At 31.9% G+C, this 25111-nt stretch overlaps 1 protein-coding gene across 1 annotated transcript in view; it reads right to left on the bottom strand.

The window, feature by feature from the left end:
* Positions 1-5102: 5102 nt before the first annotated feature.
* The window catches only part of LOC133172106 (ATP-binding cassette sub-family C member 9-like), a 39369-nt gene continuing 19360 nt past the window's right edge, over positions 5103-25111 (bottom strand). Inside the window, exons 14-34 of the mRNA XM_061306916.1 lie at positions 22308-22403; positions 22098-22182; positions 21888-21968; positions 21553-21690; positions 21141-21265; positions 20770-20845; positions 20091-20178; positions 19642-19919; positions 19268-19428; positions 18909-18978; positions 15491-15648; positions 15304-15396; positions 15012-15114; positions 14626-14739; positions 14213-14333; positions 13826-13956; positions 13237-13424; positions 12558-12661; positions 9987-10036; positions 8867-9013; positions 5103-6164 (exon numbers count right to left, since the gene is read on the bottom strand). Of these exons, the coding sequence (XP_061162900.1) occupies positions 6024-6164; positions 8867-9013; positions 9987-10036; positions 12558-12661; positions 13237-13424; positions 13826-13956; positions 14213-14333; positions 14626-14739; positions 15012-15114; positions 15304-15396; positions 15491-15648; positions 18909-18978; positions 19268-19428; positions 19642-19919; positions 20091-20178; positions 20770-20845; positions 21141-21265; positions 21553-21690; positions 21888-21968; positions 22098-22182; positions 22308-22403 (2548 nt within the window). The 3' untranslated portion in view covers positions 5103-6023. The remainder of the gene's footprint in view (positions 6165-8866; positions 9014-9986; positions 10037-12557; positions 12662-13236; positions 13425-13825; positions 13957-14212; positions 14334-14625; positions 14740-15011; positions 15115-15303; positions 15397-15490; positions 15649-18908; positions 18979-19267; positions 19429-19641; positions 19920-20090; positions 20179-20769; positions 20846-21140; positions 21266-21552; positions 21691-21887; positions 21969-22097; positions 22183-22307; positions 22404-25111) is intronic.

Here is a 25111-nt window from a genome sequence, read left to right as displayed (position 1 = left end):
AATTATAGTTATCGATTGTAATCGTGAAATGAAATCCCCCCTTTTAAATTACAATTTTAATATATAAGCATAATTTTTATTATCATTTTTTTTAAAATTATTTAACAGAATTATTATATTTATGGCATATTCTTATGAATTAAATAAAAAAAATGTTTTCCTTGCTTCTTTATCACGTTATTATTTGCGGTAAGCATCAAAAGCCTGAATGTAAATTCGATGGTCGGTACGATCTCCAGACAAGGTACACAAGATATACACAATGGCAGAAAACTAAATGTCAATCAAATCCAAGTATCCAATCCCAGGATTAATTTCAGATGATTGACAGGGGTTCACAGACCAGGTAAATTAGTAGGAGGTGCTTATTTCCTCCCCCTTTAAAATAAAAAAAAGCAAAACATAAAAAAAGAAAACAAAAATATTCTTAATTGATTTTGCATTGTTAATTTAGATAGTTATAACTATTTATCATGCTCAGAGAGTTACTTTTATAATTAAACGGCTAACTTCTGAAAAATAATAATATTAGCAAACAAAATACAGGCTCGTAAAACGGGAGGGGGTTGTCCCCCTTTTTTCCCAGTATAGTATTTTGTTATATAGTACATTTTTCTTTAGATCCTGGAGCCCCTCCACTTTTTAATGTTGTAAGGTCGAGCACTGGCAAATTGCGGGTCTTGGACAGTTAATTAGGAATTAGGTTTTCTCTTTTGCTCGTCTGATAATTTTGGGAAGTTGCCCCCCCCCCCCGTCCCACTTTTGGTCAGTTTAGGTTTTTTTTGCTTGTCAGATATTTGTGGGAAGTTCCCCCCCCCCCCCTTTGAAACCGTTGCTACAGGCCTGAAATGACTAAAATCCCCCCCCCCCTCTTCATTTATATCACAATTTTAAAAAGTTTTGACTTTAGAAAACTCTACTACTGAGCGAAAGTACATGAGGAGGGAGTGTCTCTTTAATAAAATATAAATTTCTTCTGTGGGCTGTCAGTGTATCAACTCGAAAAATAACAGCACCCTTCCTAGGTGTGTCACTGCACTATAGTACACATATACTTTGTACTGTCTGACCTGAAGACATCAGAGTAATATAATGTATGATCTTAATGTGCAATACTGGAGAGGCAGAATTCTGAAGTTATCTGTGGAGTCCTCCTATGAAAGTGTTCTAAATCTGCCCATGAATTTGGAGTTTTCCTAGTGTGGTTCTAGAACTTTATTTTTGTATCCCTTTTCATGCCTTCTTTCCTCTTTACTTTCTGAATGGTAGGTTTATTACTGATAGGGGTACCACTGATTTCATCCAGAGAGAGAGAGAGAGAGAGATATTCACTGTACCCAATGCTGAGGGAGTAGTAAACTACATGTGTGTTGTGTTGCCTTTTCTTCCAATAAAACTAAACAAAACCTAGAAAACATTTCACTTTATCTAACTTTTATAATACTCCCTAGTTTGTCCTACAACATAGACAAATTACTCTTCTGTTAAGTAAATCTCTGGTCTACCAGAGTCAATTATCAAAAGTAAAACAGCAAATTACACAATGAACTGCTCAAATGTCAGGAGAAAATTACAAGTACAAAAGAAATATTGTTAATGAGAATTCTAGTACATCTGTGACAGTCAAATCATAAAAGCCACTTATATGTTCTTATTACAAAAGAGAAAGAGAGAAAAAAAAAACAAGATGATTCACTTTCATGTTAAAAAAAACAAACACCAAAATGGTCAAATAATAGGCACACATGTCATGTTACACAGCAAAACTGAAAATAAAAAAATATCTTGATTTTATAGAATATTCTCAACTATTTGATATTTTAACTCACAAAACACAATGTAGGTTTCTCAGACCACCTTCCAGACCAATATCATTTTAATTTCAAATTGGCTTTAATCCATTGTGATTAATTGAATTATAAATACATATAAATCGATCAATTTCAAATTGAAAAAAAAAAGAGATTGTCAACTCAAAATAAGAGATAGGAAAACAGAGACTACAATTAAGAGCTAAGAAAACAAACAGACAAATCTAGCAATCTAAAGATGAACATCATTGCTTGGAAAATTTATTGTAAAAATACTGCCATTTCTTTGTCTATACCATAATTACTCCAATCACAGGCTAAAGTTACTTAAGTCAAATCAATTGAATATTTTTCAGACACATTTTATTTCTCGTTAAAACCACAAATGAATCAATATATGAAATCAACACACTGATAAAATGACTTCTTAAATGTTTAAAACAATTTACCCCTAATAAATGTGTACAAAAGATAGAGTCTGCTGATACTGTTTTCTTACCCTGAATAAATCTGTTCATTTACTAGCGATATTATTTTCTGGGAATAGTGAAATATAAAGCAAGAATTGGAATTTTAGTGCTTAAGATAAGCTTGCAATTGGTCAAAATCATTAAAGCATCATCCATATAAATTCCTGATACATGTATATATATATATATATATTGATGCTGAAAAATTTACTCGATTTAAAAAAATGCTTGCTTGAAACGGCAGTGCAAAGGTGTTATCAATTATAAACAATAATTATACCTAAACATTTCATCTACTCAATTTTTTTTTCCAAAAGACACCTTATTATTCAAAATAAATATTTCATGCAAAAGTATAATAAATACACTAATAACACAGTGATTACTGAAATAAATAATTTTTAAGTATGCATAATTAAAGAAAAAAATCACTAAACATCAAATTTAAGCACCAACTACAAAACAAATAAAATATGGTCAAATTTAAGAACTTTGTCATGACAAAATGATTCATGAAACACAAGTACCTGAGAACTGCCCACTAGTATTGACCATATCTATACAGCTTTTTGGAGAAATGAGTCCTCCTTTGATCACAATCAACCTTTATGCAAAATATGAGCTAACCTAACTGCAATACAAATTTATGGCTAAAAGATTTTGAATTTATAATTTTATTAACCTTAACCTTGTCTATTAATAGCCTTGGGTCAGAGAAATGTCATCCCTCATATCACACTATAAAAATGAGCTTTTAATGTTTCTCCTGTAAAAAATGGTGGACCCAACAAAAATGATTTCTTCTCATTGCTCAGAGATTTACTTTTTCTCCTAATGATTTTTGAGTTAGGATGACAATATACCCTTTGATCATTACCTGTTCTTCTGCCATGTTTTCCAATTTATATATCCAATGAAAAGCTATCAATGCAGAAAAGACTTTTACACATATCTTGTGACTTCATTTGTCTATTTGACCTTGTGTCAAGGTCATTATATGCTTTCTGGTTATAAGCTACATTTGTACCAAAATATGAATGTTCCAAGTTGTTTACTTCAAAATTTACAGACAATGGCAGGCAGTGAGAGCCAATATTTGTTCTTGGGAGAATAAAAATTGACTGAACTTACAGTGAATATAAAAGTGGAATATTCCAATATGCAAATGTGACCATTAAAAAAGCAATTAGTAGGTTGAATTTTACAACAAAGTAGATAAACTTAGGTTGGATTCCAAGTGACCAGTAAATACATGCCTGTGTAACTGATGCACCTTAGATTTGATGGTAAGCCACAGAATTACAAAATATAACTACCGGGTATATGTTTCTATAAAAGTGCACCAATTTTCTATTTAAAAAAATCACATTCGTCTGACCTAGGATAGGAGCACAAGTCAACATTAAATGTAACAAACTTTTAAACATTAAATTGACAAACAAACAACTTTACAGTGTACATTTCTTGCTGATTTTTGCTTTATTTCACAACCTTTTGTCAGAGTATTTTTTATATACAAATAATGGTAGTGATTTCTAAAAAATAAACCTTCTTTTATTCCATGTACACATAGAACTGTTCATGGATTTCTTTAATTTAGTAGTATTTATTCAATATTTTGCTAAATTGCACAGTTCTGTACTACCAAAAGGATGAAAATAAAAATGCAGAAAAGACAAAGCTGAATACAATTACTTTGTTACATTAAATTCAATTTAATGACATCAACATGTTGGCAAACAGTCAGGATACACTGTATACATTCATTCCAAAAGTTTTTCGAGACATGCAACAAATAAAAAAAAAGTTCATCAGAACCACTTGTCATCTGACCTTTAAAATTGAGGTCACGAAACCCATATAACTACATGTACAAAGTAACAACAGAATTAATCAAAAACAACTAAACAAGAAAACAAAACAGTAACATACTTAAACTGAGAGTCACCTTAAAAATATCTACATATAAAAATAAATATAATTAAACTATTTTCAATTTTAAATATATATGTGTATGTATTTTTTTTTTATTATTCTTTTTTAAATTTTAACAGAAGCTGTGACAGCACTGTTAGACAATGCCATCTATTCATAACTTTATAGAACTTTGCCCTATAATTGTTCTTATTCTGAAACAAAAAAAAAAAAAAAAAAAAGAAAGAAAAGCTTAAAATAAAATTTATAACAAGGGTACCACAAACAGTGCTATATAAGTTCATCCTCTGATTCACAAAACCTAGTTCTGCTTTCTTTCTAAGTTTTTTAGGTCATAATTATATTAATCACAGTAAAAGTTGAAATCAATTTGAAAAAAATAAATAAATACAGCATTTAAATTAAAAAAAGCCTGAAAATAAAAAAATATTACACAAAAACCCCCAGCAAATAATGAACAAACTACAAGACTGCATTCTTCACAGACAAACAAACAGCCTCATACCTAAGTACTACTATCTAAAGATAGGCATGTAAAAATATCTATCAATTTTCATATTCAGCAGTAACTGATAAATGTAAACTGTAGCACCTCAATTATTTCTATACTGAAAACAGTGTAAAATTAAATGTTTAAACAATAAAATATTTTATTTTAATATTGAAGACCTTGACAGAATAAAATAATGTGACTCTCTTACAACATACAGTTTATACATCACAACAAACACTGAGAATTTCTCTCTCTCTGATTGTTACAGTTTTAACAAAGATATATGTATTTGGAGAACATAATATGATACATGTCAACTATATTTACAAAGAAGAGAATGAAAACTAACTATTACATCAACAAATTCTTCATTTGCATTGTGTCAAGCAATAAAAAAAATTGTACCAATAACATGGTAGAAAAAGAAATGTGATAAATCAGGTAAGAAAAATTCTTACACAAAAACATTAAAAAGAAGTTAAACTTATATAAAAAAAATTATATTATCAAACACTTGAAAAAGATTGTGACATAAATACATGTAATGTAACAATGCCTTACAATGAGAGATGTCATGTAATTTAGATTCTACTGTAGCAGTTCTGAATTACAATGACAGAGGTGTCGTGCAATTCAGATTCTACTGTGGCAGCTAGTGAATTACTATGAGAGAGGTGTCATGTAATTTAGATTCTACTGTAGCAGCTAGTGAATTACTATGAGAGGTTTCACGCAATTTAGATTCTACTGTAGCAGCTAGTGGAATAATGCCCTTTCTTGATAAAGGTTTTTGATAGTCTGACTGAAAAATATATCCAAAAAATCCTATAGGAACTACGTTAATGCAATTTTGATCATTTCATAAAACTATGCTTTAATATGTCCTCCTGTTAATATATTCTATAGTACAATGTATAATAAAAATTGCACTTCAGGTATCATGACTAGCCTTTTTAGTTCAACATTGACATATGCTATTTTGTATTAAGTCATGCCAGTTTGTATTTCCTTTAGTATACTAAGTACATGTTGCCTATTTTCCCCCCTCTTTGATAACAAACACATTTCATTCTCAAAATTTATTTTCCCCAACACTATCCAACATTGCATGAATGAACAAAATGGTGACTACTAGACCTGATCTTGTAGGGCGAAAAAACAACAAAATTCTTGTATATAAACCCTGAAGAAAAAAATCTTAATAAGTCTCTTCTGGAAAGCAAATTAAAGGATATACCAGTAACTTTTCTAAAGGACTAGTCAAGAAAGTAAAACATGATTGCTTGTTGCATATCACAGGTATGTCGTCCTAATTCACTTCTTTGTGCTGCGCACTAAACTTGTGAAGATGGAGTGAGGGTCCTTGAGCAAGTTTTGAGGAGAGTCAAATTCCTTCACGATTCCCTTTTCAAGAACCATTACTCTGTCATATTTCAAGATAGTAGAGATGCGATGCTGAAAAAAATTATGGAAATGATAAAAGAATTAAATACAATCAATAAGTGCTCTCATTTCTAGAGTTAAGATATTGAGTTAGAAGGCTCTAGTTCAAGTGACTGAAGTGAACTATAAATTAAGTCAGTTTTTTATATACTTCTTCATTTTTTAAAAATTTTCTTATGCTAAGTGCCTCAAAACACAAATTCCAAACAAAATCAGTAATCAACCCCCCCCCCCCCCCCCCACCCTTTGAAATAATGAAAGCCCAGCCAAGGGTTCATCAGTAATGCGACACACATTTTGTATTAGTGTATGTTTGATGAAAATATTTTGAATAGTAAATTTGTATTAGTGTATGTTTGATGCAAATATGAAATATCTTGAATAGTTTCTTTAAAACCGAGTTTTATACACAATAAATAATAAATTATAAGGTCAATGGGAAGGTTAAGGTCAAAATTAAAATTGGACACAGTTGGTAAATGCTCACCAAATAATGTATCAGTGCATAAGCTAACACAAAAAATATCTTGAAAAGTTTCATTGAAACTGAGCTAAACACAAATTTGAGAAAAGTGAGGTCAAAGTCAAAAATGTTGATGCAATTTAACAGCTCACATCAATATGTATAAGCATATCTGGTTTGATAAAAATATCTTTAATATTTTCTTTGAAATTAAGCTAAACACAAATTTGAAGTCAGGGTCAAAGGTCAAAGGTCAAGGTAAAAAATGTTGATGCCATTAAATAGATTTCAAGAATATGTATGAGCATATAAAGATTGATAAAAATATCTTGAATAGTTTCTTTGAAATTTAGCTTAACAAATTTGAAGTCAAGGTCAAAGGAAAGGTCAATGTCAAAATGTTGATGCATTTGAATAGCCCTCACCAATATGTATCAGCATATTAGATTTGATTAAATATCTTAAATAGTTTCTTTGAAACTGAGCTTAACACTATTTTTAGAAAAGTTAGGTCATGATCACTGGACAGGTAAAAAAAATGTAAATGCAGTTGAACAGCTCTCATCATTATGCATAAGAATATAAAGTTTAATAAAAATATCTTAAGTTTCTTGAAATTGAGATAATCACTAATTTAAGAAAGGAAGGTCAAGGTCAAGAATGCTAATGTTGTTGAATTTATCTCATGAATATGTACCAGCATATAAAGTTGGATTAAAATATCTTGAATAATTTCTTTGAAACTTAGCTTAAAACAAATTTAAGAAAAGTGAAGTCAAGGACAAAGGAAAGGTCAAGGTCAAAATGATGATGCAGTGGAATAGCTCTTATAAATATGTACATGTATAAGCATATAAAGTTTGATACAAATATTTTGGATAGTTTCTTTGAAAATGAGCTAAATGCAAAGAGTGATGGAACAGATGGAAGGACAGAAGGATGGAAAGTCAGAAGGATGGAAGACAGACATGACAAACACTATATGCCCTGGCCATATTAAAAAAAAATTCTTCGCTATATCCGAGTATTCAAGATATTGAGATTAAAATACATAAAGAAAATGTGATTGGGACTTTAATCACTTTTACATATCCACAATATTCAAAATATCAGCGTTCGAAATAACAAAGTTCAACTGTATGTGTTTTTGTAGAAATATCTTGAATAGTTACTTTGAAACTGTGCTACAAACATTGTGTCAAGCCATGGTCCACTCATAGCTCTCTCCTACAGAATGGGAAAGGCTGGTACATTTTGGCTGTGGTTTGTGATGATGGGCTAAACACAAAATAGGGAATAGTGACCTCAAGGTCACAGGGATGGTCAAGATCAGAAAATTATGATATAGCTTAAAATTATGGGTGAAACAATTTTGCTTTTCAGGGTCCTGGATTCAATGTTTGATTCATTCTGGGTCAATTTCAGTTTGATTTGGTTAAAACATATAATACATGTTTCCTTTCCATATGGGCTCCCTGACTGGTTATCAACTAGTGCCTAACTAAATGTTAACAAAATGGACAATATTGAACATATGTAGAGCAGGGTTTTCTTAGATTTCTCAGATAGCAAAAAAAAAAAAATGAAAGCAGTAAATGGTTGAGTTTAATTGATAAATTGCTACATCAAATCTATTCATAATATGTTTTTGAATCAAATCAAATATAAATGAATCAAGACTCATATATTGCAATCCATATCAAATGCCTAAAGGTGTCACCAAATGCTGTGGCTATGGAGGTTAAAATTGACTTACAGCGATGGTAATGACTGTTTTGTCTCCAAATGTTGTGGCTATGTGGGTAAGTTTGACTTACAATGATGGTAATGACTGTTTTGTCACCAATTGCTGTGGTTATGGAGGTTAAAATTGACTTACAGTGATGGTAATGACTGTTTTGTCACCAAATGCTGTGGCTATGGAGGTTAAAATTGACTTACAGTGATGGTAATGACTGTTTTGTCTCCAAATGCTGTGGCTATGGAGGGTAAAATTGACTTACAGCGATGGTAATGACTGTTTTGTCACCAAATGCTGTGGCTATGGAGGTTAAAATTGACTTACAGCGATAGTAATGACTGTTTTGTCTCCAAATGCTGTGGCTATGGAGGTTAAAATTGACTTACAGTGATGGTAATGACTGTTTTGTCTCCAAATGCTGTGGCTATGGAGGTTAAAATTGACTTACAGCAATGGTAATGACTGTTTTGTCACCAAATGCTGTGGCTATGGAGGGTAAAATTGACTTACAGCGATAGTAATGACTGTTTTGTCTCCAAATGCTGTGGCTATGACCCTCTGTAACTTATTATCAGTCTCCAGGTCTATAGATGCTGTGGCCTCATCCAACACCAGAATCTTGTTATCACGAAGGAATGCTCGCGCCAAACAGAATAGCTACAATACAATCACACAGTGTTATTTTACAAGAAAATACAGATTCAACAGTATTCAACCTCATTTCAATTTCGATGGAGACCAACTTTCAATGACAAACTCCAATTTTTGGAGAACTCATATAAAAGATTGCCTTAGATAGGTGCATTATTTAAAATCACTGCACATCCTTAAACAATTTATTATGTACATGTGCTTATAGTTATCTGGAGTCATGAGAAAAAAAAAGTCACATGTACTGTTAGTCTGACAGATAGATACTCCTACACTATAGAACTGGCATTAATTAACCAATTGAAATAGACCTAGAACTGCCCTATAAGGACATACTTTAATATAGCTTTAAAAAAAAGAACTCCGCCTTCTTGCAAAAAATTATGCTGCAAATTTTTATAAGTACTAAACATCATTGTTGTCTTACTATCACATAATAATTGTCTATATTATTGTAAATCACTTTTTATTCGTAAGAACTTCAATTTTGCGTAATTACACTTCTGTTTGCTTGCAAAAATTTCATTCTCATGTATACATGTATTTGTATTGTTAAGGATTATATACAACAATAACCAAGGCTGGTGAAAATAAATACCAAATAGCTATCTTGCGAAAATAAGTTGTCGCAAAAATATAGTGATCTACAGTATACAAATATCAAAAGTTAAAATTTCATTGAAAGTTTAGTACATAAAGAACAAACTGTGTTAACATAAAATCTTTATCAATCAGTAAGTGTTACTGTGGTATCATTATCATTTGTGGGGGGCAATCATGGAGAGTTAATTTTGTGGGTAACTAGTATACACAGAAGATTCAAGCAAATGCTACATTAACAAAGTTATTATATGGATGTAAATGACCAACAAAATCTGAGCACTGGTCCGAACATACAATGAAAATTCCACAGTTTGTGAAGACCTATTGACAGTTTACATCCCTGCTATATACATACATCACTCAACAACATACATACCTGTTTCTGTCCTATACTGAAGTTTTCTCCTCCCTCTGACACATTAGCATCTGTAAGTTCAATTTTCAAATTATGAGAAATCCTTCAAAAATTTTTTAATCTGTCAGAGATAATTTTAGACTCTCATGTGAAATGCTCAAAAACTTTTTAAAACTAGAATTATGTCCATAGGACATGAATGCTCTGCCGAGGGTATATTAGTAATGCAACATGAAAGTTTGTATTAGTGTATGAAATTTGATGAGAATATCTTGAATAGTTTCTTTAAAATTGAAATTGAAATCTAAAAAGTTGGATATAGATGAAAAATTTTCACAAAATTATGTATAAGTGCATAAGCTTACATAAATATATCTTAAATGGTTTCTTTAAAATTAAGCAAAAAGCAAATTTAAGGAGGCTGGGGGTCAACAAATTAACCATCAGATATAACTTAATTTTTTAGATATTATATCTTAAGCTGTCAACTATCATTTGGCAAAGAAAAATTTAATACATTTTAGTTTTAAAATTTGATCATTTTTGTATATCTTTATATGGAGCTCTTCTTCTAAAGGAGATCAGTATAGTCTGAAAATGGCCACAACCACCCAGCCCTCTTAAGTAAAATGAGGTCAAGGTCCCAGAAAAGTTCAAGGTCAAATGTTTTTGATGCAGTTGAATAGTTCTCAAAAATATGTATCAGCATATTAAGTTGGATAAAAATATTTTGAATGGTTAATTTAAAACTGAGCTAAACACTAATTTAAAATAAATGAAGTTAAGGTTAAAGGAAAGGTCAAGGTAAAAAAATGTTGATGCAGTTGAAAAGGTTACATCAGTATGTATTAGCATATGAAGTTTGATAAAAATATTATGAATGGTTTCTTTAAAACTTAAACACAAGTTGAGAAAAGTGAAGTCAAGGTCAAAGGAAAGGTCATATTGAAAAAATATTGATGAGGTTGAATAGCTCTCATCAGTATGTATCAGCATATGAAGTTTGACACTAATTTAAGAAAAGTGAGGTCAAAGTCAAAGGAAAGGTCAAGGTCAAAAATTGTTGATGCAGTTGAAAAAGGTTACATTAGTATGTATTAGCATATGAAGTTTGATAAAAATATGAATGGTTTCTTTAAAACTGAGCTAAACACTAATTTAAGAAAAGTGAAGTCAAGGTTGAAGGAAAGGTCAAGGTAAAAAATATTGATGCAGTTGAATAGCTCTCATCAGTATGTATCAGCATAAGAATTTTGACACTAATCTAAGAAAAGTTCCTTTGAAAGGTCAAAGGAAAGGTCAAGGTCAAAATTGTTGACGCAGTTGAAAAGGTTACATCAGTATGTATTAGCATATGAAGTTTGATAAAAATATTACGAATGGTTTCTTTAAAACTGAGCTAAACACTAATTCAAGAAAAGTGAAGTCAAGGTCGAAGGAAATGTCAAGGTCAAAAAACATTGATGCAGTTGAATAGCTCTCATCAGTATGTATCAGCATATGAAGTTTGACACTAATTAAAGAAAAGTGAGTTCAAGGTCAAAGGAAAGGTCAAGGTAAAAAAAATGTTGTTGCAGTTGAATAGCTCTTATCAATTTGTATCAGCATATGAAGTTTGATAACACTATCTTGAATGGTATCTTTAAAAGTGGGCTAAAAACTTATTAAGAAAAGTGAGGTCCAGGTCAAAGGAAAGGTCAAGGTAAAAAATATTGATGCAGTTGAATAGCTCTCATTAGTATGTATCAGCATATGAAGTTTCTAAAAAATATCTTGAATGGTTTCATTAAAACTGAGCTAAACACTTATTTAAGAAAAGTGAGGTCAAGGTCAAAAGTGAGGTCAAGGTCAAAAAATAATGATGCAGTTGAATAGCTTACATCAGTATGTATCAACATATGAAGTTTGATTACACTATCTTGAATGGTATCTTTAAAACTGAGCTAAATACTATTTTAAGAAAAGTGAGGTCAAGGTCAAAGGAAAGGTCAAGGTAAAAAAATGTTGACGCAGTTGCATAGCTCTCATCAATATCTATCAGCATTTGACGTTTGATAAAAATATCTTGAATAGTTTCTTTGAAACTGAGCTTTGAACAGAGCTAAATGCAAAGTGTGACGGAAGGACAGACGGAAAGACGGAAGATGGACATGACAAACAATATATGCCCCAGCCATATTCATGGCAGGGCATAAAAACATACTGTTACCTTTTAAAAAAAACAGTAGAAAGACTTAAGAATAGGAATGATTTTAAAAATGGTTTCTCACCATTAACTCTGCACAACAGAAATTCTATAGAAATTCTGTTAAATGTTCCCATGCATTTCAAACTCTGATGATTTTCATGCTGTTTATATGTGACTTTGATTTATCTCACTTTTATTTTCATGTTTTTCCCCACACAGTTGTAAATTTGCAGCTTTTCTTTCATTTTTTTTCCCCAATTTATTCTAAATTACTTTCATTGCAGACTAAATTCCCTGGTTTTAATTAAGCAACAAGGAATATACATAAATTTGAATGCAGTAAAAGTACACTGAGTGTAGCATAGATTTATCTCTGGCAAAGAAAAAACAAAATCTAGACTTGCCTAGTTTATCAGGAAGTTCTAGTATAGCTTCTTTCATTTGAACTGTCTCCAGAGCAGCCCATAACTTTTCATCTGGGATTTCTCCTTTAGGATCCAGGTTATACCTGAAGTTTTTCAATAAATTTTTTTTACTTCTAGTATGAACTAACTTACTCAAGCCCTAGAGGGGCCTGAGTTACCTAAAACAATACTAGGTCATTTACTTGGTTTAAAAATCCGAAACTATATTTAATAGGTAAATAGGTAATATGAAGTGTAAAGGTAAAATAATTTTTCAAAACTTTTTCTAACATTTTCACACAAGTGAAAAACTGTGTGATAAAATCACTAAATGTATTTTACTTTGGTACATAAGTTTTATTTCACAGAAGTTGTTGAAACTCTACAGCCTACATTTTATGTCAGTTTAGAATATTTATGACACTCTACAGCTTGAGTATCTCTAACGCTTTGTCAATACATACTTGTTTAAATCCACAATTATGAAATTGTGTGGCTACAATTTTTTTTATATTTGCAAATCTATTCAAAATGCACTCATCATATTTTAAACTCTAATTTAAGAATGTTATTTTTTAGTAAATTAATTAAAAATCTTCACACATAATAAATTCTGCATCCTATGTTCTAAGCACTGATCTCTAAAATCAGATGAATTTAATATCATACAGTAGCTGACCTAATATTTCCCGTGAAGAGGACAGGGTCTTGAGGAATTATTGCCAGTTTACTTCTCAGTTCCTCTAAAGGAACTCTCTGAGAGTCTTTTCCGTCAATGTAAATCTCTCCTTCACAAATGTCAATCATGCGGAACAAACTCAAGGTCAGAGAGGATTTTCCACTTCCTGTTCTTCCACAGATTCCAACCTACAAGTTAGGGAAAATGGATTTTTACTTTATTCTATCATTTAATCTATATTTTAATTTATAACAAAATATCACATATTCTTAATTTGATAAGGACAAAAAGTTTGTTACATTTAATTTTTTTAAAATAAATTTAAAATCAAGGGTAAATATTAAAAAACAACTTTGATTCCTAATTCTTCACTGAATGGAAATAGCAGGGATAAATTTTGATCTCCATCTAATAAATTTGAAGAATTACAATGTACATTATATGTACTGGGTCATAAAACTAAATCTTTCATTGGATACATCACAATGCATCGATTTTATAAACTTCAAAACAATTCAAAAAACTTGAATAAAAATAAATGTTTTATTAGGTTAATTAAGCCTACCTTGGATTTATCTCCCTTACCCACCTTTTCTCCAGCACTGATTGTGAAGGAGGCACCATCCACCACTTTATCCAGGTGTTTATCATACCTCAGGCTGACATTTCTAAACTCTATTTTACCATGTTCTGGCCAACCTTTCTCAAGTTCATGGTGACCTGTGATTAACAATTAAAAGATAAAAATTAAAAATTCAGAAAAACATGTTGGAAAACAACACAGAAAAGCAGAAATGCTGCAAAAGTGTAAATGATCAGTTCCAGTGTAGTAAATAAAGGTGATATTTGAGAAGTCATTGAAAATTTTCAAATGTATGTAAAACAATAACATTTACAAACAAAGGAGAGCTTGACTAGAAGCATGTTACCATATCTTTAAGAAATAAAATGTAAGTCATGACTATGAGCCTTTAACCTTTATGATGGGTATTCACTTCACGGTCCAGATGGATAAATTCATCTACCCTCTCCACAGAATTCATGGTTAACTCTAACTCTGCAGCATTTCGTACAATCCAGTTCAAATAAATAGAGACCTGAAAGAAAAAAGTACGATGTGTGATTCTTCACTTGAATAACAAAACAGTAACATGTATGAATACTGCTCAGCTTTTTTAAACATTCAACAAGGCAACACGAAAAATAATTTTGAGTTTCTTGAAACTGACATCTATAAATTGAGAAAACAAATCTCTGAAAAATAAAATATTCATTTGGAATTTTTATTTATATAGATGACAATATTAACCAGTCAAAGCACTGTGAAATTCACAGTGCTTTGACTGGCTAATAATATCACAGTGTGAATGAAGTGAAGACATTTCCTACCTGTAAAGCATAGGTGAGAGACAGTCCCACATAGGCAGGAGAGGTCTGTCCAGCGAGGCAGGTGGTCAGACTGGCCACAGCAGATAAAAACACCAAAATTGATCCTATGTAATCCTGACAACAAATTATAGTTCATATTAATTTATTTCACAAAGAAGAGCATTGTTTTATAAATTGTTAATAAGTATACTGTCTGGCAGGAAAAATTCAGGTAAATTTCCTCACATTTCATACCACAATGATTTTTCATATATTCATGTCTACAAAGAGTTTGATTATATTTCAGGCCAAACTTTAACATACAGAAAAATTTTAAATTGAAAAGATTTATACAATAAGAAAAAAATGAACTACATGCAAGACTTTACGGTCCACTAGAAACTTACTAGTCTTATTCCTAGCCATCTATTTATAGTCATGACGAAAATGTAAGGTGCATTGTTACTGTCAATTAAGTTAAAAGCTCTCTTCTTAAATCTTCTCTCAGCTCTGTAAAATATGATCAAACATACTTTTAAACAATTTACATCAAATATGCCATTGTAAATATGCTTTTAATATGCAGTTATTTTAAGATCTCATCTCAATCATCAACTAACTTGTAGAATCATAAATATGATACAGTGTTTATATAATACAGACAGATGTGTACTGATGTGTTTGTATTACCTCCCTTACCTGTATGCCCTGATTGTTTGTAAACCACTGAGGGTCTCTGATAAATGGGAAAAGACGGGAGATCTAGTCACACTCTCTATTCTCTGTAGCTCTCTACATGAAAAGAAAAGCACTGTTAGAATCTTCTATCAAAATATTTTTTATCAAATTACAAAGAAAATTTTATGTGGTAATGTAGATTGTTTACCGTGCTGTAGCCCTGAAGAAGTACTGGAAGCAGTAATACAGAATCATCAGAGGCAGGATAGCCAACAGGAAGTACGGAGTTCCTATAGCATTGACAGCCAGGGCCGACAATGTCACGAGGATACAGCGGGTAAAACTCTCCAGTATAAATGGTAACCTCTGAAAAAACAGAAATTATACAGTGGGTAAAACTCTCCAGTATAAATGATAACCTCTGAAAAACAGAAATGAACTAACAGCCATGGTCTTTAAACAAATTTTTTGGGGTTGTGAAAAATGGGAATAAACTTGAAGTACTAGGCATATAGTATTCAATATACCTTTACTGATTTTCCATTATGTATTCTAATGCAACTGTTTTGTAAAATGAATTTTGATTGGCTAATGCACTGATGTTTGAGGCAGTAAAATGAGCATTAACAAGAGTGAAAGCTTTTGATTGTGATGTCATAATAGAGCACGCAAAAACACAACGCTCCATGACATATTTCATATAAATAAAAACTTGACAAAATAAGATGTAACAAGAGGCCCAAGGGCCTTAACGGTCACCTGAGTATAATACAACAATTTAGAGGATCCATAGAGTATAAAATAAACTGATAGATGAAGCTTTGTTGCCCAAAAGCAAGAGAAACAGGATGATCAGAATCAATGAAATAATTAGTCTAGTATTCAGTAACAACTCATACATTAAATTCTAATTTATTCCCCATTTAGCACTATCACCATGCAGACTATTAACAAACTAATAGTTCCTCTGTACTACTTTTAACCCCACATCGCAACCTGTCACATTGGCCTCTCTTGGTCTTTGAAGAACATTTAATAAGTTATTTTTGTCTCTTTTTTATCTATTTATTATTTACAAGTCTATCTGGTCATGAGCCCTGACTAGGACCAGAACACTTTACCAAATGGTCCTGATGTTCAAAAATCTGGTAAAAATATCCTAGCTTATTAAAACTTTAATTCTGTTCGTCTTCAATATGCCAAGGAGCAGAGAAGATTTTCAAAGAAATAATGCATTTTCACTACAGATTTAACACACCCCTACCCTAACACCCATGTCCCCGGGTCATGAAATTCATAAATTTGGTAGAGGTACCCTCATCATCATCATAACTATGCATTTAGTTGAAGATTTTCAAAGAATTAACACATTTTCATTTTATAAACAAATATAGCCCCCCCCCCCCCCCCCCCCAATTTAAAATTTTGTAAGAAGCTCAATTGTTCATCATAACTATGCACTTTATTTATTTGCTCAACACTAAGGAGCAGACAGGATTATTTAACAGAATTAATGCATTTTCACTATATTATCGATAGAGACCCATCCTTACACCAGACATCTGACTTAGAGGCTATGATTCATGAAGAAGCACTCTTGTTCATCATAACTACACTCTTAGTTTACTTTATAACCAGGAGCAGAAAAGAAGATTTTCAAAGAATTAATGCATTTTCACTATATAATCAATAGAGCCCCCCCCCCCCAACCCTGGGGCCATGAATTTCACAATTTTAGAAAAAGCATCCTTGTGCATCAAAACCATGCGCTTAGTTTGTTTAAATAATACCCAGTAGCAGAGAAGAAGATTTTCAAAGAATTAATGCATTTTCACTGTATAATCAATAGAGCCCCGCCCTAACACCAGAACCCCTGGGTCAGGTTGTGCACCATTACCATGCACTTAATTTGTTTAAATAATACCCAGGAGCAGAGAAGAAGATTTTCAAAGAAATAATACATTTTCACTATATAATCAATAGAGCCCCGCCCTAACACCAGAACCCCTGACCCTGGGGCCATGAATTTCACAATTTTGGAAAAGGCATCATTGCTTGTCATAATCATGCACTTAGTTTGTTTAAATAATATCAGAAGCAGAGAAGAAGATTTTCAAAGAGTTCATGCTTTTTCACTATATAATCAATAGAGCCCCGCCCTAACACCAGAACCCCTGACCCAGGGGCCATGAATTTCACAATTTTGGAAAAGGCATCATTGCTTGTTATAACCATGCACTTAGTTTGTTTAAATAATATCCAGGAGCAGAGAAGAAGATTTTCAAAGAATTCATGCTTTTTCACTATATAATCAATAGACCCCCCCCCCCCCCCAACACCAGAACCCCTGACCCAGGGGCCATGAATTTCACAATTTTGGAAGAGGCATCATTGCTTGTCATAACCCTGCACTTAGTTTGTTTAAATAATACCCAGGAGCAGAGAAGAAGATTTTCAAAGAAATAATGCATTTTCACTATATAATCAATAGAGCCCCACCCTAGCACCAGAACCCCTGACCCTGGGGCCATGAATTTCACAATTTAGGTAGAGGGTCAAATGCTTATTACAATCATGCCAACAGTTTGACTGCTTGATGTCCAGGAGTAAAGAAGAAGATTTTTAAAGATTGCATCAATTTTGGTGGTTTTAGCCCCACCCCTGGGGCCCCAGGGGGGCAGGGACCATGAAATTCACAATTTTTGTTCCCCTTCACCCATAGATGCTATATGCCAAATTTGGTTGAAATTGGTTGAGCAGTTTTAGAGAAGAAGCTGAAAATGTTCAAAAGTTAACGCACGACGGACGACGCACGACGACAGACAAAAACGGATAGCAATAGGTCACCTGAGTGACTCAGGTGACCTAAAAATCAAATAAAACGCAAAAATTGCATTAGAAGGGATTTACGTGTCGCTGGTAAAACTCAGTTTGTGACCGTTAAATCAGCATTAACAGTTGCAAATACCAAATTAGAAGATAGTTATTCCCTAATTAGTAATTGACAATAATGCAGATTCTTGCTGTTAAAAGTTGCATTTACTGTAGTTTCCAGAATAATACCCTGATTTTAATGCTTGCTTTCAGAGGAAAATGAAATCATGCACCAGGTGCTACTGAAACAGGTGAAACATAAAATATTACAGTCGCTGAACAAATCTGCATCATTTCACACACTGTAGGCCTTGAGAAATAGTCTTTTTTGTGTACATACATGTATCAATACTTCTGTTATCATTCAAAGTACATTTTCAACAATGATGGACTTTACAAATTTTGTTTATCTTTCAGCATCTTCACGTATACAGTCAAACCTCGTTATCTCGAACTTCACGGAACCAAGAAAATACTTCGAAATATCCGAGAATTCGAGATATCCAAGGTTAAATACTTAAGAAATAAGTGCTTGGGACTTCAAAATCACCTTGACATATCCATGGTATTCAAGATATCCGTGTTCGAGATACAGAAGTTCAACTGTATTTTAAAAATACTATTGGCTTAAAAAATTTATCAAAGGAACCAAGATTTTGAAAGGAACCTAATGAACTACAGCACTTTAATGATGTACATCTTTCTCTCTCTCTGTTTCTCTCTCTCTCTCTCTCTCTCTTTTAACTTTTTACCTGGTCTATTCCTGCCACATCTGAAGAGAATCTGTTCATAATTCGGCCACTTGGATTTGTATCAAAAAACCTAATAAAAAAGAAATAAATATTTTTAAGTGAACTAAGGTTACTAAAACATATTTACTCAATTAAAAAAAACCCCATCTATTTAAGTTGTAGTGTACAACCTCAAAATTCTGTCTTCATGTATTAATATGAAGTAAAACCATTAATATTAATGTGATTCAGAATTATTTTTAACAAAAGAAAGGATAAACTAGGTTCCTAATTATCAATGTTGGTATCATGGTATTCAGTGATGCATTAGACTGTACAAGATGAGAATCATAAAACCCCTATTTTATCTGGCCTCTTACCTGATGGGAACATGGAGAATTGTGTCCAGGAGTCGGAAGTGAAGGTTTTTGGAAGCACGCAGTGTTGTCAGATAGAGAACCATGTTAGCTATAAAGGCCCCTATCAACCCGACCACATTAAACATTAGATACTTGTTCATGTAGCTATCATTATCAAACTCCTGAAATCAACACAAAAAAATTCTACAACAAAAATTAAAATGGACATGTGTATTTTTTTTTTTAAAGATTTATAAGGTTTTTATTCAAACAAATGGTTCATCATACCTCTTATATCTATAAAGGTGAGAAGATTTAAAGAAAAATGAAATTAAAGTAATTTAATATATCAAAATACTTTTGGCCAAACACAAAAGTTATTTTGGAATTCTCACCAGACTCAAATTACTTGTTTCATTTCCCATATTATGGCTACTGTGGAGAGATAATTCAGTCTGAAACTCTGTAGAATCTTCTGCCCACATGGACAGAATAATGTTGCTCCATGCCAGCATCACATGATAGCCAATCTGTAGTAGAATCATAAAAATCATCAGTAGCCAGCCGCAGGCCAGCACGTACTGGTGATACACACGCAGGGACACCGCCCCTACTTCCTTGTTCTCCTTCTGGACCAGCTGTCCTGCCTGATTCTCTGGCTTCTTCAGAGGATCTGAAGCATAAACATATTTGTAAAAGAACTTGGCACAAATAGTCATTAATGCAATTTAAAACGATTTTTTTCCTGCACTTTTTAACAATAAAACAAGAAGAGTCCATAGGTCTTTTCTGGGTGACTATCGAACACAATTCGACTCATAAAAAAAAATTCCATAAAATCTACCTTCTTCTGATGCGTCCATGCATTCTTCCTCCATGTTGGACAGTTCAGAGATTTGTCTGCCAAATGTGCTCCCTCCAGAGAGAACAGACTGGAAGTAACAAGAATAACTAACTTGTTATATCATTTTAATTCTGTACTTAATAGGCTCAAGGCTCTTTAGATATCGCAAGACAAAATAATTGTACGAGGTGCTTTAAAAATGGAAATACATGTACAACAGAAAATATGCAAGGTACAGACCTGTTTACCCATATTGTTGTCTCTCAGTATTTTTTATTAGATTCGTCAGTGAGATTTGGCATTTGCCCGTAAGATTCCACTTTCCATTGATTTTGCTAGATAATAACTACATTTCCTATTACCAAAACATGGTTTAATAACAAAGAAAAACATAATGCTTTCTTTGGAGGATTTCTGTTATTTTTTTTAAAACCACCGTGATTTAGCAGCCCGAAATTTTTCATTTTTTTTACCGATTAAAAAGCATCAAAGTGAGGGAGATCATAAAGAAAACTAACTGCTAAAATCAAACAAAAGGATTTCCGATTTCCGTATTTTTATAATAGCAAAACGTGAGACGTATTTTGGACTCAAAATACGGCGAAATCGTAAGAGTAAACAGGTCTGAAGGTATTAATGAAAAATTATTCTTGTGCAAATATAAAGCATTAATTGTTACCTGTATGGATATCTGTCTACTATAGTCAAATGGATGACTACTCTCCGGGGATTTAGGCTCATCATGATGATCTCGACTGCATAATACAATGGCAAATTTATACCCCTCACATAAATTGATACTAATAAAATTAACATATATGCAGTACCATACTGCACCATAGTATGCTGCAGTAATACACCAATGCAGTATGGCACAAAAATACACAAATACTTTTGAGAATTTATCAGTACACCAGTTTCTTTTCAAATATATTATCAGCAAGCTGACATATAATAAGTTCACGCAAAAAGGTAAATTACTGGATTATAACATGAAATGGTAAAAAATATACAAATAAAGGTTTATTTATAGTAAGAACTGAGTCTGACCTTGACTCTGAGCTCTTGGCCTCCCTTAAGGCCTTCCTCCAGGATTCATACAACTCAGGTTCCTGTTTCTTCACTTCACTGAGTGCACCCTGGTACTGGACCATTCCATCCTTCATCACTATCAACTAAATGAAGTAATACCAACAATACTTATCAACTAAATCAAGTAATCCCAACAATACTTGTCAACTAAATCAAGTAACCCAACAATATTATGAACTTAATCAAGTAAACCCAACAATACTTATCAACTAAATCAAGTAAACCCAACAATATTATGAACTTAATCAAGTAAACCCAACATCGACTAAATCAAGTAAAGCCAACAAGTAAATCAGGTAAACCCCACAATACCATTCCTCAGTTAATTATTCCTAAATATTTTAATTCCAGCTTGGTACAAAAGACTTACATGATTGGAGTGACTTATGTACTGTAACTGATGTGTAACAAGGATGACTGAACGTTTCCGCCTGACTAAGCGCTTGACAATGGCATCCTCAAAGACATGCTTTCCAACATGAGCATCCAGAGCTGACAATGGATCATCCTGTTAACATACACAAGTATGTATCATGCTATGATGCCTGGTAGATACACATGTATAAATCATAAGAAATTTCTATCACATTTTAATTTTAAACATGCATATATATATAAATACCTTTGTTAACGGATAAAATAAAGGAGGGAGAAATCTCCTGTAAGACAGTATAAGCTTATGAGTATATGACACAAGTAACTTACCAGTATAACAGTATCAGCTTTGGAGTATAAAGCTCGAGCTATGCTGATTCTCTGCTTCTGTCCCCCGCTCAGATTGATACCCTACAACACAGAGCTTCATCATCAAATGCTGACAAGAAAAGCACTTATAGAATTCCTATGACTGTATGTTAAAACTGAACCTTATATACATGTATCTAACTGTTGTATGACACCTGTGTATAGACAAACCTTTTCCCCAATTTCTGTTTGGTCCCCAGCAGGTAGTGCAGCAATATCTGGCTGGAGAGCACAGGAACTGATTACCTTTGTGTACCTGTTAATCAATCAAGACAGCAATTTCAATGGAAAATCAGTGGATAAAATGCTGTATATTCTATATTTTCTTCCTTTGTATTCTCAAAAGTGTTTTACAAATATTCCTCTGTGTGCCATCCTTACCTTCCATAGTTATATGGCTGTCCAAACAAAATATTGTCTTTCAGTGTAGCATTCAGTAACCAAGGTTTCTGTGGCACATAAGCAATTTTTACTCCTCTGAAATCAAAGTTAATTCAGATTAACATATATAACTCAATATATTTATCTGCACTGAAAAGGGATTGAGATCATTCACAAATTTCAATATACCTATTACTGTATGTGTACATAAATTGGTGTATTCAGAATATAGAGCAATCACTGGGTATGGAGTGGTTGGCATAATCATGAATTAGGGTGAATTCAAAAAAAATGACCGAACACATATTTATCAACCCAAACTAAAAATACAGGCAATAAAAATAGATTTCTATGTCTCAGCATATGTCTTTAGATAGTGTCTAAATACCTGCCAAATATCTCGTTGATATCTCAATTAACAAAAAAGTTATGACCAAAAATGATTCTAAAATTGTCAGGAATGCAACACCTTTTTGTGACATTTTGAAATTTCAATATTTTTTGGAGATCTGTGAAATAAAAAACAATGCTTCCTGTTGAAAATAAAGACTTTCCTGATAATATTCAAAGTATTGAGCTTTAAATGTGGACTGTCATAACTTTTGTTTAATCAAGTTGTGGTCATGACTGATGTTTAAAAAAATGTTATACCATGTCAGGAGTGCAACAGAAAAAATGTAGTGTTGCCAAAAAAACATCAGTTGTAAAATTCTGATAGAAAATTAAGACAAAAAAGAATTTTGGAAGTGTAAAATAACAACTGATATACATTTTAAAACTTAAAAATGTTATATAAATCACAAGCAGCATTAATGAGAGTCAAGTATATGTGCATACCCAAAAATGTCAGGAGTGCAACATTTGATGTTTTGCTCCCAAGCATGAAAAAACTATTATCATTATATGATTTTCTGATTTTTATTTTGGAAAATAAAGACACAAAGAACATTTTTACCAAAAAGATTTATCAATTACAGGATCTGTCTGTGCTTCAGATCCATATTTCTATGGTCAGGAGTGCAACACATTTTTTTAAAGATTCAAGTTGTGTGTCGAAAAGACTTCTATTCATGCTTAGAGGTATCCATTAATTAATAATGATCTTTTTGTATAATTTAATGCTAAATTATTGATAGTTTTTTTTATTAAAATCCTTCCTTTTTCAATTTTATCAATTCAGATGTGTTTTTATCTTTTTTGTGATTTTTTTAATGAACGTTAAAAATAAACACACTAAAACATTGTCATTAAATTCAAGTAATTCCTCCTCAACTTCACTGAAACAACAGAACAAGTTCTTAAGTAATTTTCACTTCACAATTCGACTTTAAAGGCCCCAATGTTTTTGGTCAGGAGTGCAACAAACATGTTAGAATTATAAATCATCCACTAAGAATAAAAATAAAGAAAAAATGATGAGTAGAATTTTTCTGGTGGGTTACTGTGTTTGTCCTCTAAAGGAAAATATGCTTTAAAATATATTTTATATTCTAAATATACATTTAAGCTAGTTTTTTGGCATAAAATAGGGTATAATTCCAGATAAAATGCGAATTTTTTCTGCGAAATTAAAACAGATACTTTCATCTGTTTTAATTATGAAGTATTGGACTATAAGTATTGCACAATTTCATTACCACTTGATGTTGCCAACACTTTATGAATTTTTGTGTTCTATGGTTTTAATTTTAAACTTTACTGCAGTCAGGAGTGCAACAAAACTGCTTCATAATTACCGATGCTTTTTAACTATCTTTACTAAAAAATAAGTTGAAAAAAATTGCTTGATACTATTTGATGTTCAAAACACTATGTCTATCAACAAATTACAGAAATTTTACAGTCAATTCAGGGAATAGTTTTCATCAATTCACATATATTTTAAATAAAATTTATATATATTACCCTTTGCAAATAACCATGTTTTAAGGTCTTCAAAATATGAAAAACCTTCTGTAAACGATGAAAAATATCACCACGACAAATTGATTTACAAAGTTGGAGTGGGTTATTGTGTGTTATAATTTTTAAAACAATGTTAAATAAAATACATATCAGATGTCAGGAGTGCAACACAATAATGTAACACAGGGTCACTTCAAAATCTAGTATTTTTTGTAAGAGAACTCGTATATAACAATTCTTTTTTGGCTTAGATTTAAAGAATTGACTTGAACGGACAAAAAAGTGAATTTTGGGGAATTTTATTGCTTCATATTTTTTTCATATTAAAACTTTTCAAACCAGAATTGAAAAAATAATGTAAAATAACAATCAAAAAGCCAATTTTTTGTCACATGTACAAGAGAAGATACTCATTCAAGGTCTAGATTTAATCATTTATACCCCTTTTACCATTTTGAAGCATAAAAAACTATAATTTCTTGTGATTATGTATTTTAGAAAGTCTTTTAAGGTGTAATGATATTTTATTTTTTCAAAAGAAATTTTACTCATAAAAATTCTGAAACTATTTAATCCAATTGTCTATTCTATTGCCACTTCAGGATTTTAAACTAGAATGCATTTGCAATATGATGATATAAGTGAAAAATATGTTATAAGAAGTTGAATTTTGCCAAAAAAATTCAGTTTGGTGGTCATTTTTTTTTTAATTCACCCATTAGCGCTACATACGTCTGCGCCTGGATTGTATTTATTAAAGATTTATTAATGGTAACCATTAATTAGCACACTGTTGTCTGTGCCAAAGGTGCTAAAATATGAAGCCCACTTTTTTAAGTACACATACAGTATTTTTTTTTTTTACAAATTCAGCAACAATGTATCAAAAATAATTTCAT

The sequence above is a fragment of the Saccostrea echinata genome, unplaced genomic scaffold, assembly GCF_033153115.1.
Source record: "Saccostrea echinata isolate AGI-Se365-2 ecotype Australia unplaced genomic scaffold, CSIRO_AGI_Sech_v1 ptg000054l, whole genome shotgun sequence".
Classification (NCBI taxonomy): Eukaryota; Metazoa; Mollusca; class Bivalvia; order Ostreida; family Ostreidae; genus Saccostrea; species Saccostrea echinata.
This window is presented reverse-complemented; position numbering and strand designations above follow the sequence as displayed.